The sequence below is a fragment of the Oenanthe melanoleuca genome, chromosome 9 (assembly GCF_029582105.1).
Source record: "Oenanthe melanoleuca isolate GR-GAL-2019-014 chromosome 9, OMel1.0, whole genome shotgun sequence".
In the NCBI taxonomy this organism is placed as follows: Eukaryota; Metazoa; Chordata; class Aves; order Passeriformes; family Muscicapidae; genus Oenanthe; species Oenanthe melanoleuca.
In genome coordinates, this window is record NC_079343.1 from 8,001,180 (window position 1) to 8,020,030 (window position 18,851).

The window sequence follows — 18,851 nt, forward strand, 5'->3', positions numbered from 1 at the left end:
TGACATTCCTGCAGAAAGGAAGGATTGGGCATCGCTATGCTGGATGGAGCTTCTCAGTTTCAGAGGCACAATGCACCAAGCTGCGACACAACTGCTGCCAGAAAGCCACCTAGAAGGAACAGCCTGACCCATGAGAGGTTCTCATGTACTGGCAGGGGTAGAACTGCCAGAAAAGTAACCCTGCCCCAAAGCTGGTCCTGCTGCACAGCTGGGGTCCAGAGCCCTGGTGGGGCTGGGAGTGCAGCGGGCCCACGCTCACTTCTGCAGACAAACATGCCAGCCTCAGGCAGACAAAGGCTTTGATAGTTCTCTGCTACTCATGCAAAACACCACTGGCATATGCTCTTAAATGCACTTCCCCATTTGGTTTGGAGCTTCAAAAACCGCTAGGCTGACATCAACAATGAAAAAAATTTAATTCCACCCCCTCTCCTTTCTGAATTTAGAATGATAAAGGACCAACAGTTATGTCTGGAGCAGGGAAGCAGATATTACACACATCTTGCTTACAAAATAGCTCTGGTTTTCATGAAACAAGTTTATTTTCCTCCCCCAGCCATTGATGAGCACATGACAACCGTATAGAATAAAAGCTCAACTCCTTAGTTCTGCTCACATTCACTCAACATTTGCTCTAATCAATTATCTTATTTCATGCAGTAAGAAAAGAATGAGATTCCTGTTATGCAGCCATAATCAGTTACAGTATGAAGCTGTGTCTGTGGAACATTTCTGATTTTGAAAACTAATCATGTGCTCTGCCATTACATTTCTCTTGTAAAACACTGGGCTTTGACCCAACTTGTTTTTTCCCCCCTACCCTCTGAAAACATTGAGGGCACAGCCTAGCCCGAGATCCCACATTCCTCCCCTGCAGAAGCCAGCCAGATTGCACTGTAAAGAACACATTTACTCAGGGAGGCAGGATCTGTTTTTCTGGTTTATTGGAACATAAAAGCATAAGCGGATGTCCCCTGGGAGGCAGACAAAGGAGGAGAGGGTGCTGCATGTGCCAGTGGACGGCTGTCGGAGGATAAAAGTCACATCTTCACATGAAGGGCTCAATATTGATCTCCAGGACAGAGCAAGGCATGGTGAGCTCAAACTTGGTGATAACATCAGGGTGTACGACTCCAAGTTTCCCAATGCTTTGACCTTTGGCAAAGACCTCAGCACAGCGACCAGGAAAGAAAGCAGTGCCTGTAAAGAAAGTGAGAGAAAAATCAATATTTCTTTGGGCTGGAGGAGTCAATAGGCATTTAACGTGCAGAACAAAGCTCTCAATATTAAAGGGTTCTCTGTGCTGAGATGCTCAGAAGGGCCTCTCACATTCTTGCATTAGGAGTTGTCATGATTGATAGAGAATGAGAAAACACTGAGTTAAAAATAAAATGTAAAGCCCAAAGCTGTGGGCATTTTTCACACTCCAATTGTTTTGACTAAGTTCCTCCTGCAATAGAAATTAGCACAGTTGAGTCAGAGGGCTACTGAGATGAAGAACTTTTGCAGCCCTTAGGCTATTTAACATCTGAATGTCTCCCACCTTAGTCTGTTTAAAGAAATAAAGCTTGCTGTCATCTAAATGGTAAGCAGGCATGTCACCCTTGATTGCCTGTCACATAATTAAAAACAACCTGCATTTGTCATCTGGAGAAGAACTTTTTAAGTAGTTTCCTATACACCATAAAACTGTGAAACAATGAACACTCATAGAAAGCCAAAGATCATCCTCCTCTTACCTCAAACCAAGTCCCAGTTTTTAAATGTTACATGGAAGTTTTTTCCTAAAAGAGTAATTAAATTTGCCATGAAGAAAGAACTTAAAGCAGCTGTGCAGACTTTTTCATGGGAAGACTTTCCTACTTGGTAACTCCCCCATGTGTGGTGCTTCTACCAGCACTATATTCAAGCTTGTCTGCTGCAACTAAACTTGCATGTTTTTGGCCTCTGTCCTGAGGTGAGTGGCATTTTTACCTGACAGCCCCTCTAAAGACAAACCCATACCCATACCAGACCAGCCACTTGCTCTTTCTGAACGAGTGTGTGGAAGCAAGGCAGTGTGTGGGACATCCCATGAGCAGTGCTGCAGGCAATGCTGTGACATCAAAGGGGGAAAGGGGAGAGGATGAAACAAGGCCACTGAATCCCACAGATGCTGAACCCTCAGAAAGCTCCTCCACCTTGATTTAATGCTGCTGCCTTCAGTGCTCTTTGCAAAAGGATCACAAGAATTTCCTGACAGTAACTTCCTCTCTGGTTGCACCAAATGCTACTTAAGCTCAGGATCAGCCCAAGACATTATAATGTGTGTACAAGGAGCTGCCTAAAAAGGCAATAATGTCCAAATGAACCTCAAACCCTAGAAACATTTTCAAGATACTCTGTTCACTAATGGTCAAGCCCAGAGATATTCTCTGTTAGCTCCACAGTGGAAATAATTAATCTAAGAAGTATCTCCTGTGAGGTTTGTAGTTGTAATTTGCAGCTACAAGAACAGCAGTTAGGTCTTTTTCTTGCCCGAGCTGCTGCAAGTGCAAATTAACTTCAGTGTCCACTTCAGTTTTGGCTACCTTGTGAAATCTGACCACAGCAGTAAACAACCACAGTAACATTGCTTCAAGGCTATCTTAAAAACATTTGGAAGCAGAATCTTTTAAATGATCCAGTTCTAGTCTTAGCTACAAGCACAAACCAACCACTTACACTGGATGTACAACAGTGAAATTACCTCACCCTGGATGCTACTGGCACGTGACTCCAGCCAGACAGACACTTGCCACTGCCAAGCTGCACTATTCAAAACAAGATGAAATAAATTTAGAAAAGAGTCAAATGTCACACATACAGATCACTGTGCAGATTGTGGGTGAAAACATAACCTAAAAATAAAGTTGCCTTTTCTTAGTGGTAAAGCTTTCCTCTTTGTAAATAAAGCTGGTATTGTACCAAAGATGTGAGCAGCACACAGAGACCTTCTTTTAGACACTTGACTATAAGCTTGAACTGGCACAAGAGCAAGAGCCAAGCAGAAGTTCATAATGTTGGCATGGTACCCCACTATAAATCTGTAGCAAAAAAAGAGCATTGACAATAGGGTCAGTTAAAAAGCTGTGAATCTGAGTTGTCTGTTCTTCTGAGCTTCCTTCTGTGCAGTCTTGGGAAAGTTATTTTATCTTCCTGCACATCTTAGAACTAGTTATGTCATGAGACTTAACTGTTTTTAAACTTGTTGTAGATTTCTGAGGGTCTAAAATAATACTGTGCTCAGTCAACCTAAAAAAGGGCAGTTTTCCAGATCTCTGCCACTTCCCATTGTGTGAAACAATGCTGTTTTCATACACAACAAATGCTCTGCTATCCATCACCAGCTGTTGGTCTCCTAGTCCCAGTGAGTTCTGAATATGCTGCTCCAGGCTATGGGTTAGACACTGAGCAGAATTTTCCATCTCATGCAGCAACTGATGCTGGACCATCATATTACTTTCCTTTGCACTTCCTTGCAGCAAAGAGGGAAATATATAATTAATATCAAGGGGGAACACTTAGGTCCCCAAAGTGCAGGAAATGGGACCTTCAAACAACATCTCAATTTCTAGTTAAGCTGACCCTGAAATGTTGGCTGCTTCACAGGGCAGTCACCAGTGTGAACCATGCTCTGCAGACATGGCAATTGCAGGACACAATTCTGTGGCTGGAAAAGATCAGACAATAAGCAAAAAAAAAAATGAAAGAACCTGTTAAAAACTGTAGAGCCCCCATCTGTCCAGCCAACACATGGCTCTTGCACCAAAGAAACATGAGCTGAGAAACAGGTTTACAGAGAGTTTATGAACTCTGTTTAATAATGGAACTATTATTATGGTAATTGGCTGCACTACAGAATGCTTCAAAGTATATTCCTGCCTGCCAAAAGGGCCTCCAGACTGCATCCCACAGGGGGGATCTAAAGCTTTCCTCATCTTAGTGACTCTTCCTTTGACCACACAGGTGGTAAGGGAAGGAGGTTGGCTCATGCATTGGACCAGGTGGTGCTGCCCCATATGCCTCTGCCATGGAACCAGAATTTGGAGCAAATGTAAATTCCAGGTTAAAAAATTTAGATATTGAAAGGGAAGCAAAGAAAGGGGAAAAAAAAAAAAAAACCTCAGAAGAAACGTGAAAAACGTGACCAGAAAGGGGGGAAACAAGCATTTGCAGCTGGGGGAGAGCATTGATTGAGGGACCAACCACAAGCATAAAAGGAGACCTGAGCTAGAGGAACCTGCTGTGCTGGGGTAAGACACAAGCTGCAGCAGGACCTGAGAAACCCATGGAGCAGGGCAGCAAACCAGGAAACAAAGGTAAGGACTTTTTTCATCCTAATTTGTATGTTTCTGGTATTGCCAAGTAAATAGCAATGGTGGTTAGGATTTCTAGCAAAGCTTGTATTATGGACTGGGTAGTCTTGAAGTAGAGTAAAAGCCTCACAGTGAGAGACAAGGCTGTATGAAAGATGTGCTGAAGGTACTTGCACATGTGGAAATTAGCAAAAGTACACATGCTGTTACCATGTTCGTGTAAGTCACAGCAGAAGCTGAAGCCCAGTGCTCTTAAGCTTCAGTGAAGCCTTGATGCCAAAATTAGTCTTTCCAGAATTGCTGGCAGTTGTGACCTGCAGCTTTTGAGTAGGAGTTCACCATAGCTTGTCCTGCCTGTCTGTGCAGTATCATCCAAGATCACCATGGCTGTGAGGAGCATGGTCTTCCCAAAGCTGTCCCTAGTCAGAGAGGCACCTGGAGGCCTTCTTCTGTTAGGCAGATTGTATTTGCTGCTGGTGCAAATTTGCTGCTGCTGTTCTAGTAAATCCAACTGGTCGGTTGTACCATCAGCTACATTGAGAGTCAAAAGTAATTTAAAAATTTTAGTTTACTGTACCTTCTGTTTTAAGGATAACAGATTCCTCCCTCTTGACACAGTAAAGCCTTTCTGCTCTGCACACAAATTAACTTCATAAACTTCACCTTGAAATCTAGTCAGAGATTGTATTGTCCTTGCTGAGAGACCCAGACAATGCCAGAGGAAGCCTGAAGGTCTAGCAGTGGAAATCCACCTCTTAATATGTCAGGTGTGTAAGTGGTGGTTAGGAGAAGGGGTGGGGTGAAATCCAATATGTGCTCCTAAAGAAGGGATGCCAAAGCCAGCCCTTACTCTGACACACTACACGCAAGGGAAAGACAAAAGCTACTTCTCGTGGCTGCAAGTAAGAATTTAATTTCTAATGTTCACTGATGTAGAAGTAATACCTTTAATTAAAGCTTCTGTAGCATGTCCTCAAAATCTGTAATTGCCTTTCTGTATTCAGGCAACAGGGCCACTTTGATTGCTTTGGGGTAATTCTTTGGCCAATAATCCAACAGAGCATGTAGTCTTTAGCACATTTTCTGGCTAATTGACCCTCAAAGAGCTCTGAGTTCCCTGCACTCTTTGTTGTCAAACACCTTGCACAGTTTCTTTTCTCTACCTTACTCTCCCTTCCTTTCAAAAAGAAATAGATTAAAGTTGTATTATAGGCCTGCAGTTGCACTAAGCCTCCAAACCCACTTGTTTGTTCCTGTAATTTGAAGGAACACTGGAAGCTGAAGCTTAAGAAGGTAACAGAGCAGAGCTTATCTGGCCTCAGTAGCCTTTCATCTTAATTCTCCTCCTTTCAGTGACTCCAGCTGCCCTTTCACTACCTCACCCGACTCACCTGGGCAAGTGAGTCCTTTTTGCCTGTGCTACACTGGATGGAATTCACTTTTGTAAGGTTAGATGTTGGTTTTAGGATCAAGTTCTTCACACTTTTGACCGATTCCTTCTTTTGGCAGAAAATGCAAATCCAGTGCAGAGTCAGAGGGCACTATCAGCCCAGGCAGTGTACTGAAAAAAGGCAGCCCCCTCTTTTTGCCCATACACACAGCACAGAAAGGCTCCCAGAGCCTTATGCAAACAAACAGCAACCTCAAAATCAGATCTTGTTATGGAATGACTGACCTTCAGCTAATTCTTAAAATCACAGACATCTCAAATCTTGTATGATTTCTGGAACTAACTGAGAGACCAACTGCTCTCATAAGTTGCACACTGTCAGCAGTTCATCTCCTTTATACTCTGAAGCCCAGAAAAAACATATTTTGGGTTCAGTGGGATATTTGTCAACTTTAGTCTCTTGATTTTTTTTTAAATCCTGACTAAAGCTGTGCCAGAATGACTGCCATTTCCCCAGATCATACCTAACTGGAGTGACACACCAGGAAATTCAAATTAGCACTATTAAATTTAAGGCATGTGGCTTAATTACCCCTCTCAAGAAAATAATTAACACTTGACAAAAATCACAGAATCAATGAATATGTCCTTGTCTAAAGGGCATCTTTTATTCTGATCTCTTCTTCTACTTTTCCAAAAGCCTCATACAGGGCGTAGCAGAAGAGGGTAAAGTGACAATCAATTATTTACCTGGCCTGCTACACTGGATTTCCAAAAATAGAATTGAAGATTAGAGTCCTTGTACAGACAATAAGGCTGGGAACATGGAGAATCATCCACAGATTTGCAGTGGATAGTCAGTAAATCATCTCCTATTACAACTAAGTCAGTGGCTGAGTTTCTATTAATTTGTATTTCAGAGAGGGTATGAGGAAAAATCTATCTCATAAGAATTCCCATATACAACCCTATAAGCTGAATTTGTTTTTCATTCTTGCTATGGAGTGTCCCAGGAGCTTTAACAGAGGATATTTGGTGTTGCTGAATGTCAGAAAGTGGTTCAAGAATGCAGTAGGTTTGAGGCACATCTTTATTTACCTGTGTTATCCTCAGGATTACAGCAGCCTCAGACACTTAAAATTATCTGGGTAAAATCACTGTGTTCCTGCCTTTCCTAATGAAAGGTAATACTTGAGTGGGTGTTGAGGCTAAGGAATGCAGGTATCTGGGGCTCTCTTATTAAATACTGTATGTAGGAAACAGGAAAAAATCAAATTCTATGTATTTCTCTAGAAATCAGTATTTGTGTATAAAGCTCAAAAACTTGCCTTTGTGGAGCAGTTGTGAGAAACAGCAACTCTCCACTGGAGTTTAGTTGCTTTGCAGAGTTACCATTGCACAGCTAATCTTTGCTATTAGGCTGGTTTATCTGATTTATCCAGATTTATCTGCAATGTTATACTTTGTCTAAAAGTCAAACCTAAGCTGATATTATGTCACAGCTATTTTGCCTATAAAAATGAAGGAATTCCTAATCCCCAAAAAAGACTCCTTTTTAAAAAAAAAGGAGTCTTGCTATTTTACTTTAGTTAGAGAACACAAAGCTTTGAACATTAAAAAACTTTATTTGTATTCAGTGAGTGTTATCATTCATTGGATATCAAAATGAATGATTTGTCCTTGCAAGCAACAGAACCTGTCAGAAGCTAGGAAACAATCAACCATATGCTTTCTGGCAGGGTTATAACATACTCTGTGTGCTCAGCAAGGCAGCAGGTGTTACCTTGTTAGGCTCTGCTTTCATACAAGACTAGAGAATAACAAGAACCAGCACTAAGCCAGTCTGCAAGTCTACTCTAGTGTGTCCCATTTGGTTTGCATGCTGTTTAATCACTCATGTCCTAGACCAAGCTGCCCTCCTCTCCCAGTGACCTGACTGAGATAACCAAGAGCCACCTGATGCTGTGCTTTCACAGCTCCCCCATTTCTGGGGACAAACAATGATGTGACAAACTGGCATGGAATGATACATCATTAGACAATGAATCTCAGCAGCCACTGGAACTGTTCATCCCTTAGTTTTAGCAGCTAAAGCTTATGTTGCAAAGCAATGCCTTGTGGCTGAAGCACACAGTGCCTCCAGCAGGAACAGAAATTCCTGAGCTGAGTGTGAGCTCAGCATCTCTCTGTGTATCTGCTCTTTTCTAACACATGCACCACAAGCAAAGATAAAGTCAGTTCCTCCACCATGGGCAACTGGTATCTTTGGAGACTGCATTCACACTGATTTCAACAATTGAGCCAGTATCTTGCAAATTCACGTTTAAAATGTTATTGCAGAAATAAAAAGGAAAAAAAGTAAGATTAAATTTAAAACACCACCCATCTGCCTTCATATCAAAGTTGAAAAATCACACCAGACTGGAAAACTGTTAAACTATAAAATTGGCATGCTCACATTTGGTGGCATTCGTATCAGTATGGCAGTGAAAATGAAAGGACATGCACGCTCAGTTTGCCTCCAGCCCCAGCAGGCTGAGCAGATGAGGATGGAATTGAAGGATGGAGCTGTGGGGATGGGCAAATGTAGCATCTCTTCAGAGGAGCCAGAACTGCCCTTGCCCCCTGAGAAAGCAGCAATAGCACAGCTCCTATTTCTGCTGCTGCCTTGGATTAAGCATTTCTTTTATAAAGAAGGCTTTGCAATATTGAAACTATAGCTGATGACTAAGCAATAGTTTTCTTTTTAAAAATGTAAAAAGTTGGAAATTACCTAAATCTATAATTATACAATGCAAAGCTGTGCCAGACATTTAAAAATCTTGATGCAAGGAAGACTTCTATCTGTTAAGACTTGTTATGATGTGTGATTAAAATAGATAGCTGCCTTTGGGGGGCAAAATCAAAGGAATTAAAATCTGAAGAGGCCTCTCCAGTAAAGGAACAGCAGAAGAGCAAAGAGCTGTCAGGGAGAAGACACTGACATCTTGAGCTCAAGGAACACAAATGCCAGTGATTTAGATGGTTCTGGTTGGCAAAAGCTGATAGAAAATGAAAACCCTTAACTGTCAAGAGAAATGCTACTACTCCTTGGAGCATGCCTAACCTGTCAGAATAAAATGCAATGGGAAGAAAAATATTGTAATCTTTAATAGTTAATACTTGCAAAAAGAAGCACTAGAAGACAGCTTGACACTAGAAGATAGCTTGTGTCTCTTCAAATTAACTTGACACCTTTCCTCAGAGTTTTTGCAGTTGTCATAGATTTTTTCCCCCCTCCCACTATAGATACATACTTCTAAATGAGTCAATTAAAAGGAGTTTCTCTTAAAAAATAATCTTCTGGATTTGAGAAACTAACACTTTCTTTGTTCTCTAATTGAATTTCTTTTATTTCATATGTGGGGGAAAAAAAGTGTGTCAAACATTACTTGGTGATGAAAGTTTAAAAGACAAAGAAGTCTAAGCCTGTCAAACCTTTTATTATCCCATGCTGTGCTAAAATAATGTACTTTAACTCACACCTTTTTGGGGATAAGGGTTGACACTTGAAGGATATTAAGGAACATCCAGGAAGTTTCAGAGAAGAGCTGAAATGATCACAGGAATAGAAAAAGCCCTTTTCAAACTCGCTTCTGAGAGCTTCTTTTTCATACTAAAAATCAACAGTATAACACACAGATAACGAAATGAGACTAATTTGTAAAATCAAGCTCTGGGTTTTGCAACAAATTGTGTGCTGCTTAGCTTACCTGCATCACCAGTGCCAGAGTGTGCTGCCAAATTTTGATAACCAGGTTTTTCTGGAGGTACTCCAAATAGTTTAGACTCCCACTTTGGCTACATCAATAATATAGGCAACCCTCCCATTTCATATCCTTCCTGGGTATCTCCTTGGGTATTAATGGAGTTAAAATCAAATTTGAGGTATTAACACCAGAGTGGGAAGACACTTGATAGAACAGAAATAAGCTTGGCACAAATTTATAGGGATTTAGTTCCTATAAATCTGAAGACCTGTATTACAGAAAGGAAAGAGAGACCAGAGATAATAGACAATTAAAGGGACATTAAGCAAGCAGCCACACCCACTTTATTAGATTATTTAATGCAATTTTGACTTGTTAGACCTGTCATTCTTCATGTAACTAAGTTCCCTTGATGCTACAGAAAAATCTGTTCAAGAGAAAAAGATGAGAAATTAATTAGATGTCAAAGTAGTAGCCAACATTGGAAAAGCAAAAAGAGCTAGTGACAAACATCCAAGTTTGCAAGATGGTTTGTAATTAAAGCATTTTAATGATTGTTGCTGGCACTTCTGAAACCTCTTGCAGAATTAGGGTAATACATTTAAAAGTACTAAAATTGGTCAGGTTTAAACAAAAAAAAGCACCTGCTCTTACCTCTCACTATTAATTCATTAAACTGTCTGGGAGGTAGGGAGGGTACTAAACAGAGAAACAAGAGTGGAAGATCTTCAAGAACAATTTATTTGGTAAATGAGTACTAGCAGTTTCACAACAAAAAAAAAAGTTTTTGGCCAAAACCCTATCCATATTTTATGCTGAAGTGAATGTGGTCAAAAATCAGAAAGCTCCTTAGAGGCAAAAATGAGAGAAATAATTTGCACTTCAGAAAATGTGATTAATAGCAGTGGCTGAAATTCATCAAGGAACTGAAAAATTTAGGAAAGATTAACTATTGGCTGCAGTAAAGACAGCATTTAAAAAAGACTTAAGAACATTGGAAACACATAGTAGGTAGAGTACTTTCAGTTACTAACAAGACTAGCTAAAGAGACAGTAGTGTATTAAGTTTTAATAAATATTTCTTTTCATCTGGGGTGGGGGGAGAGGTGTTGAGTAGAGTAAGGTGTTATCCAGTCCACAGAGAAAATGAAGAATATGTCTGGTTACATCTACCAGAATTAGGATGTTTCTAAAGCACCAGGAGTCTCAGGCATCAGAATTGTGGTACAATTCTCAGAGCAAATATCCTGCCTGCTCCTGTTAACTTGGAGTTACTATACTAGGAATTCAGCAGTACTAGAAAAATGTTAATGTGGTGCCAGTATTCCAAGGTGGATGAACTAAGTTGATCCTCAGTGATAAAAAAACAATTGTGGGGAATTGGCAAAAGTGAAACTAACAGGAGTGGAATACAGTGAATTACCAGCTGATATGTTTTATTAAAAATGGAAATTTTCAAACAAATGTGATTATCTACCAAACTTGGAATTTGAAAGACTATGCAATGGCACTTATAAGAATGCCAGTTATGAGGAAAAAGAATTGTCTGACACCTCCCAGTCTGTCAGAAACTATATCTGGAGACCTGGTAAAGTTGGCACATTTCCTTTAGTTATCTATGAGTAAACAGACAATTATTGACATTTGTGACCAATGCAATGGCTGCCAAGACAGGCAGCTGAAAGGCCAGGATTGCCATTAAGAGCAATCAAGCTACAATTTCTTAAAATAAGGCAGGTATTAATAATGCCAAGCTCAATATGAGCACTAAACATCTGCATGTAGTTCAGTCTCCCAATTTAAGCTGATCACTGAGATAGATGCTGCAGTTCAATTCCATACCTCTAACTTGGAATTAGTCCCAGATTTTCCTCCTCTTGTCTTGTGAATTGAGGTTCACGGTCTAAATCTTCTTCCAAAGTTGTTTATTGTGTAATTATTACTATAAAAGCCAATGTTTATTGATGTTCTTAGTTAGGGAGGTAACTATTACACCTCTAATTTCACAGCTGAACCTTACTAAATGGGAAGCTATTACTATGATTTACTGTGGAATTAAAATTTTCTACACTTTACCACACCTTTCATTTAATTAAATAAGGGCAGTAAAAAGAAGGGAGTGCAGCTTCTGGTTTTTGGGGTGGGTTTTTTTGTTTGTTTGTTTTTTTTTTTCTTTTAAAAGACAACTGTCAGTTACTGAATGAAGCAAGAGTTAGTATGCATTTATCATTTATCATGTACACATTCATGTTGAACACAAACAGGCTGGCCTCCCAGCTTTGCTAAGCTGATCATTACCTTAAAAGAATGAATGGCATGAACATTTAGTTTAAAAAAGTAAATTAATAAATTCAAGAGTTAGTTGAAATCCCTGAGAATCAGTACTGCAGAAAAAGGAAGCTCATGTCACAAGCTGATTCTCTTTAGGGGTTGCTTGTTTTCCTGAGATTGCTATTTCAATGTTGTCATGGAGGACAGGGGAGCAGGGGCCATACACAGATTCTCTAACATTTTCTGTGAACCTGTCAAGTTGTTTCACTTTGATAACATAGGGATATTATATTTCCTTTTCAAACAGTTTGTGCTCAATTAAATTTCAAGTGCAAAGGATGGAGACTCCTGAGAGGTACAGCACAACCAGGGGCTACTTCCTTAAATAAGGGACTCTTAAATGTTACATTAGGAGTGAAGATAATTACACCTTCCACTTCACACCACTCCTTTGAAGACTGTGATATATAATCCACTGTCAGGATTTCTTAAGCCCTTCTTTATTCTTTTCAGCCTAAGTAAGGCTTTACTATGGATCCAAACCCCATGATTAACATCACCTCCTGTGATTGTTGTCCTGATTTCTGGAAGAAAATGGTCATCTCAGATAGTTATGCAAAAGCACAAGATCACTAAATATTGCAGAAAACACACCCATTCCTGATTAAAACTTGAAATTAAGAATATCTTCCAACATAATAATAATAATGCCTCTAGTGTTCAGTTCAAGGGAACTGAAGCCAATGAAAGTGAACTAAAAATTATTTAATTTTATGAAATTACCTGAAAACATATAACTAAATTTATTGTCTCTTTCCACCTGTATTTTTATATTTTAAAATTATTTGTTTACCCTCTAACCATATACACCCATACTGATATTTTTATTTTATTAATGGTATGGTTCAGTCTCAAATTTTTTAATGCTTTTTTCTTATTATGGAGCACATACAATTTGAGGATTGAACACATCTCTTCCATCTACATTTGATTATGGATGCTTGTGCCACAAAACAAAGAGAAAAACCAGAATGCTTTTCTAGGCCAGTAGGATTCATTGTCAAAAAGTTAATTCTTTGCATTTTAAAGCAATGCATTTCAGACTTCTGTCTTTAAGACTTTAATTTTGTATGTTTAGTGGTAATAAGAAAATAAAAAGGTTCCATTAGTAACTTTTAAGAAAGTGGAAAGCATTGAGTGTCAAACGTATGTTGAAATCCTCAAATTCAGTCAGTCAAAAGCCTCTCTTCCTTAAGGCTGCTCTGAGCAGCTCTTCTCCATTTATTACCTAGCTCAGATTACACCAAAGCACAGTGCAAAGGCCAGGGGAACATCACAATTTCACCCATATTTTCTAGCATCTGTACTTTTTCCCAGGTGTTCCTAGAGAGGCAAAACCACTCTGACCTTAAGGTCAAATCACAGGGCACTTAGGTGTTGGCAGAACAGAAGGAGCTCAAATAACCATCATTTGCACATATGGACCAAGCAGGACTATAGCACAGGCATGTCATTCTCCAGAGGGAATTTGGAAAAGTGTCAGATATGTGCCCAACACATCTGTCTATTCTCTGCTGCTCATTTAAAGCTAGATTTTATTCCCCTTTTTTTCAATAATCAGTGGAACTATTTTAATCAGTTACACAAAGAGTAAAAACAATTGGCCTAAACCCTACCTTCACACTGTGTCACTTGTTGGTCTCGAGCTTGAAGATTATGAACAGAGACAATACCTCTAAATCTCTCTAAACTAGGGCCCTAGGATAAACCCACTTCTTGCTGTACAAATTTGTAATTTGGCACAGGCAATAAAACAGCTTTGTGCAGATGCCTCTAAAAATCTGTGCCACGTGTAATGTCCTGATTTCAAACCCTGAAGGAATGGTAGTGTTCTTATGAATTATTTCAGTATCCTGAGGTCTCCTGAAGATGTTACAGGGTATCCTTGTTACACTGAGCAGTTACCTTACTCCATCATCTGCTGACCTCTCTCTCACACATGCTTAATTGACACACTGTGAAGCAACTTTAAAAAAGCCAAAAATAACAAACAAATAAGCAACCAACCACTAAAAAAAAAAAACAAAACAAAATTCTCCAAGTTACTCTGACTTCCAACCATCTCTGCAGTGAAGGTCTCAAGCTAAGTTGGTGCAGTGACACTGCATTTGCTACAGCACTAGAGTATCAACCATCTGCATTGATAGCAAGGTTAAATTCCAATGTCAAGACAACTGCAAGGAATCCATGTGCCATCCCAGGAGAGTTTCTGAATCACTGGTGAAACAAAGTAGTAGATACTTTTTTTTCTTTTTTCTTTTTTTTTTGCTATAACCAAGAGCCACAAACTGCTTGTAATATATTGCACATGACAAGGCATAATCCACCCTCTGCACTAAATGTTCTATGGAGTAATGTCATGGGAATGCAGAGATTTTGAGTGAGCATTGTAAATCTCACAGCATCAGGAATACTGAGCAGCACTAATATCTACAAATAACTTCTCCCCTGTGTTAGGATTATTTTTGAGATCTTTTTCCAACTTCTTGAAATCAGCTGTCATGTTACAACACAGAATATAAAACACTTGCAAATATTTTTCAGTACTGAAGTAAATTCTTGATATGTCTATTCAAAAAGCAGCTATAGAAGAGTTTTGAATAGGAACAGAACATTTAAGTTTGACTTCAATGGCAGCTGAGTACCCAGCTCCCAGAGGCTCTTCCTAACTCCCCACTACCAGACACCCCTTCCTTTGCTATTACATGTTCTGGGCTTGATAGAATTAGAACCAGAAGTATAATTTTATTAAACATTCTTCTGGTCTACCTGTGAATCCTATTAACAATATTCTAACAAACCCATTGAGAGTCTGCCTAAATAGTACTGAGCAAAATAGTACTTTCTGATAAAAAAAGCATCAATATGCCTGACACAAGTGTGCACTGAAGTGCCAGGAGACTACTTAGCTCAAGTGTTCTGTTTGGCATCCTGGCAGCACAGGGAGAACTGCAGAACAGAGAGACACATAACAAATTTTCATACAAGTTCTGAGAACAAGAAAGTTAGGTCAGGCTGCCAGGGACCCTGTGTCAGTGCCACTGTTCCAGGAAGTGCACAATTGAGGCACTTTTTCAAGCTGAGTCAGTTTGAGTCAGTGTCTCATACCACTGAACACCACTGCATTACATGTAAGTAGAACCACAGCTGCCATCCCTGCAGCTGTGCTTTTTTATTCTGTGTTTTCTACACTGTCATTTTAGGTAGCAGTATAGATGAGTTGCTGGTGCTGTTCTCTTCCATAAACCTGTATTCTTGCAATGAAGGAATCAGGTCAACCTGCTTGCTTTTTCTCTTACATGTACAGGCACATACACAGAGGAGATTCTGCACTTAAGGATGTTATTTTTAATTCATGTGCAGCTCACCCTGTGTGGAAAAGGAAGAGGGCTGTTATACAACTAAGCAGCAGGGTCAATCTCAAAGACAGCAGCTCTCTGAATTAAAGATATATAAGGTATATATCTTCACACGAATGTATAAATAAAAGGTACCTATAAAAAAATAGCTATGGATAAAGCTAGAAACCAAAAGATAAGATGTAAGAAGTTGCCTTTTCCAGGCTCTGTTAGCCAAGGAGGATACAGTGGGTGCCTGGCATATTCATCAGTTCAGTGAATTCCTAAGCACCCTTGCCACCAGCAGATTAAATTGTTATAAACAGTACATGAAGCTCAGGGCATATGCTATATTGTAAGTCCCCTTAAAAAGCTGTGAACTCACAAATTATATTATTCAGGACAGCTCACAGAAAGACAGCAATTCCATTTTACAATCAGTGAATGCAGACAATGCCTTTTCACTATCATTGCATCATGCTGCAGTATGACAGCATATATAATGATATTAATCCTTAGTCTCTACTGATGAGAACAGTCAAAAATTCTCCTCAGACTGTAGTGGAACATTTAAGCTCCAGAACAACCTCAGCTGTATGCTGTAGCTCTTTCTTCCTTACCTTCAGCTGCCTTGATGGTGTAGCCATTCTCTTCATTTGGTGGTACTTCCAGGACCTGCATGACCCTGTCCAGCAAACCATGGATGATTTCAAAGCCTGGGCTTTTGTTGTAATAAATTGCACATAGATGTCTGTAGTTTCTTGCCCCCACATCTGCAGAAGAAGGAAGCAATTATGTTACCTGGGAAATTTTATCACACTTCTAACTAACCTTGCCTTTTGCATCACTTTTCTTCTGCTGCCCTGTGAGGCACTTGTGGCTGAAAGGAGAAATAAGTATGTAAAATGGCTTCTCTGGCAGACCTGAAGTGTAGCTTGAAGCAATAACAGAATTTCTTTAACCCACTGGACTCTCATAGTCAGAAATGTAAAGAAAGATTTAAAGTACCCTATGCCTTGAGCAGGAAAGAAGGTTGTTATATACAAGTATCTTGTATGCAATGAGGTACCAAGTGTAGTGCTAAGTGTTAAAGAAATTTAAAATAGGCAAGCCAAAATGCAAATACCCAGCAGGCATGGAGAAGCTTGTGATGCTGGTGGGAAAACTAAATATTTATAGAACTCAGCTGTAGAACAACTACCAGCACAAAACAACCAGCCCACAACCTGAAATGAGTGTAATAATGTTAGCATGGTGATCTGTGAAGAGATTTTAAATCAGAGGTTCCCAAATCACAACTGATGCTTTCTGGGATTATCTTGGGCATCCCTGTAACCAAGTGATTATGAAAAATGTGCTACACTGTACAAATTCAAGACAGTGACATAAGTATCTCCCAATTTGGACAACTCCTTAAGTCAAACCTCTGCCTTATGCCTTCTGACACTAATGATTTCAGAAAAATGTTTCCTTTTTTAAAAAATTTCAGAATGAGTATGCAGTAGCATTGTAGCAGTTGGCATACTTGTACCTTGAGGCTACCCCACTGCATTTACACTGTCTAGAACTAGGGTGGCTTTTGAGGCTTTACTCATCGTGGGTCTCAGCATTTTGATCAAGTAACAGGAACCAATGGATGGAGTCTATAGCTGATAAATCCACTGCTTATTACTATGAAGAATCACATTTATGCTGGGAAGTCCCTGAGCTACTCCTGGCCATAGAGCAGGGGAGCCCTCTGGCAGCATTATCCATTTCTACCTCAGAAGCTCTCCTGCTTTTGCCCTGACAAGCACTTTTAGCTGGATTTACAGTCATGGCATTAATATATATCACATGAGAAATTAGAGATTAAATGAAACTTACTTGTTTATTTGCTCCAACTAAACATTTAGTGACAAACAAATCTGTCAGGAACAACACAGAAAAGCATTTATCAAGTGACCATAAATACAAAAGTTAAAACAACCAGTAAAACACAGGAGCAGAGGCTACAGACAAGATGAAAGATCAACCTTTTTGAGACAGAAGTCATTCAAAACTTCTAGGGCACCTACTTGGCACCACAGCTGCAACTTCTCTCACCCATCACTGAAAGCTGAACTTACTGTGGCAGTAAGTCTGCAATTTGTCACTCAGTGTTTTTTTTCTGTCATTATTACAAAGTGCAGTGTTAAATAATGCTGGAGAATCTAGTCCTGAAGTTAAAATGGCAACACAGGAAAGTAAAGGCTACAGAAAAAATATCAATAAATGCAGTGTCTGGTTTTGGGTCTGAGCACTCTGGCTGCTCTGTGTGTCACATGTGTCTCTGTTTCCCAGCTGTACTGAGATACCAACAAGTAGTGCAGTCATAGATGGTCAACAATTAATTTTCATGTTATACTGAGCAACAGAATAGAAAAAAATTATTTTCCCTTCCCTAAGACAGCATGTTCTTTGGGCCAGGGGTTCAGTAGAACAGTTTCCATTTTCTTTTTTTGTGAGTCATTATGGTAGCAGATTTTGTGACAAACTATCTGAATTTTAATTTCATTATGATTAAGATAATCAACGGTGCTTTCAGACCAGAGTTCTTAACTAAAGCATCAGAAACAAACATACACAACATTTTTTTATACCTCAATTTTAGGGATCTTTAGTAAAGGAAAGATGGGTTTTTTTAAGTGTTATAAAACTTACTCCTTTACAGAGTTCTATCACAACAGAGGAAGTTCACTCACCACAAGTGCTAGGCAGGAAAAAAGATACTGGGTATCGAAGGCAAAAGCTGGCAGATGTTAGAAATGCTTCAGTTCTTTATAAGTCATTTAAGAGCTCTCATGTCATGCCATGAAACATGTCTATTTTTCAAGTGAGCTTGCCAAGTATGTCAATCCAAATTATACATAAATATATATATATATAAATGTATATATTTCTGAGACTTCAAAGCACTTCCTGGGGATGCTGTTGAAAAACAATCCAAAGGATGGGCAGCTGCTTAGGAATATGTGAGCCAAAAGAGAGCAGAGGAAGAAAAGCAATGTTCTATCTGTTCACTGTTCCCTTCCAAATTAGAGCTGCTTCAGAAAAATGACCTGGTGATCTGAAAAGCGACACCTGCTCATGCAAACTTGTCTTTTAGCCTCCCAAACTATTTTCTGCAGAAAACCAACACTTCCAGACAGTTGGAAATATGCTTCAAAAGGTGGCAGCAGCTGTATGCACAGATGATGTAAATTGTGCTAAATGTGTGCTACCATAAGCTTGCCAGACTCTCCCAGATCACTGGTCAGAGGTGATTTTCTAATGGATTAATTTATTTTAATTGATGAGAGAAATGGTATTCTCTCTTAGGCCTGGTGGTAAAGGTGCTCATTTAGACCCTAAACTAGTGTAACTATCCTACAGAAGTGATTACCTAGTGCTGCAAATTACCCACACAAATGCTGTGCAACGTATTTAGAACCAGCACGTTTCTTTCTGCTCTGAGAAAAAAACATTTTTGCTCAGATTTTGTTGATTTAGTTATATCTGCCACACATTTTGCTGATTTAATACATCAAAACTTTGTCAGATAAGTCTGAAGAGAAATATGTCCAGTTCACTGTGGTAAGCATAAGTTCTGTGTAAGAAGGTACTTTATTAAAACCCAGCATGTTTAAAAGAACTAGGTTCATTCATACATGCATGACTGCAAGATGCCATTTCAAATACAGTTAAT

At 39.4% G+C, this 18,851-nt stretch overlaps 1 protein-coding gene across 1 annotated transcript in view; it reads right to left on the minus strand.

The window, feature by feature from the left end:
- Positions 1-927: 927 nt before the first annotated feature.
- FARSB (phenylalanyl-tRNA synthetase subunit beta) overlaps positions 928-18,851 on the minus strand; it is a 35,829-nt gene continuing 17,905 nt past the window's right edge. The window contains exons 16-17 of the mRNA XM_056498679.1: positions 15,766-15,918; positions 928-1,200 (exon numbers count right to left, since the gene is read on the minus strand). Coding sequence (XP_056354654.1) covers positions 1,049-1,200; positions 15,766-15,918 — 305 coding nt within the window. The 3' untranslated portion in view covers positions 928-1,048. The remainder of the gene's footprint in view (positions 1,201-15,765; positions 15,919-18,851) is intronic.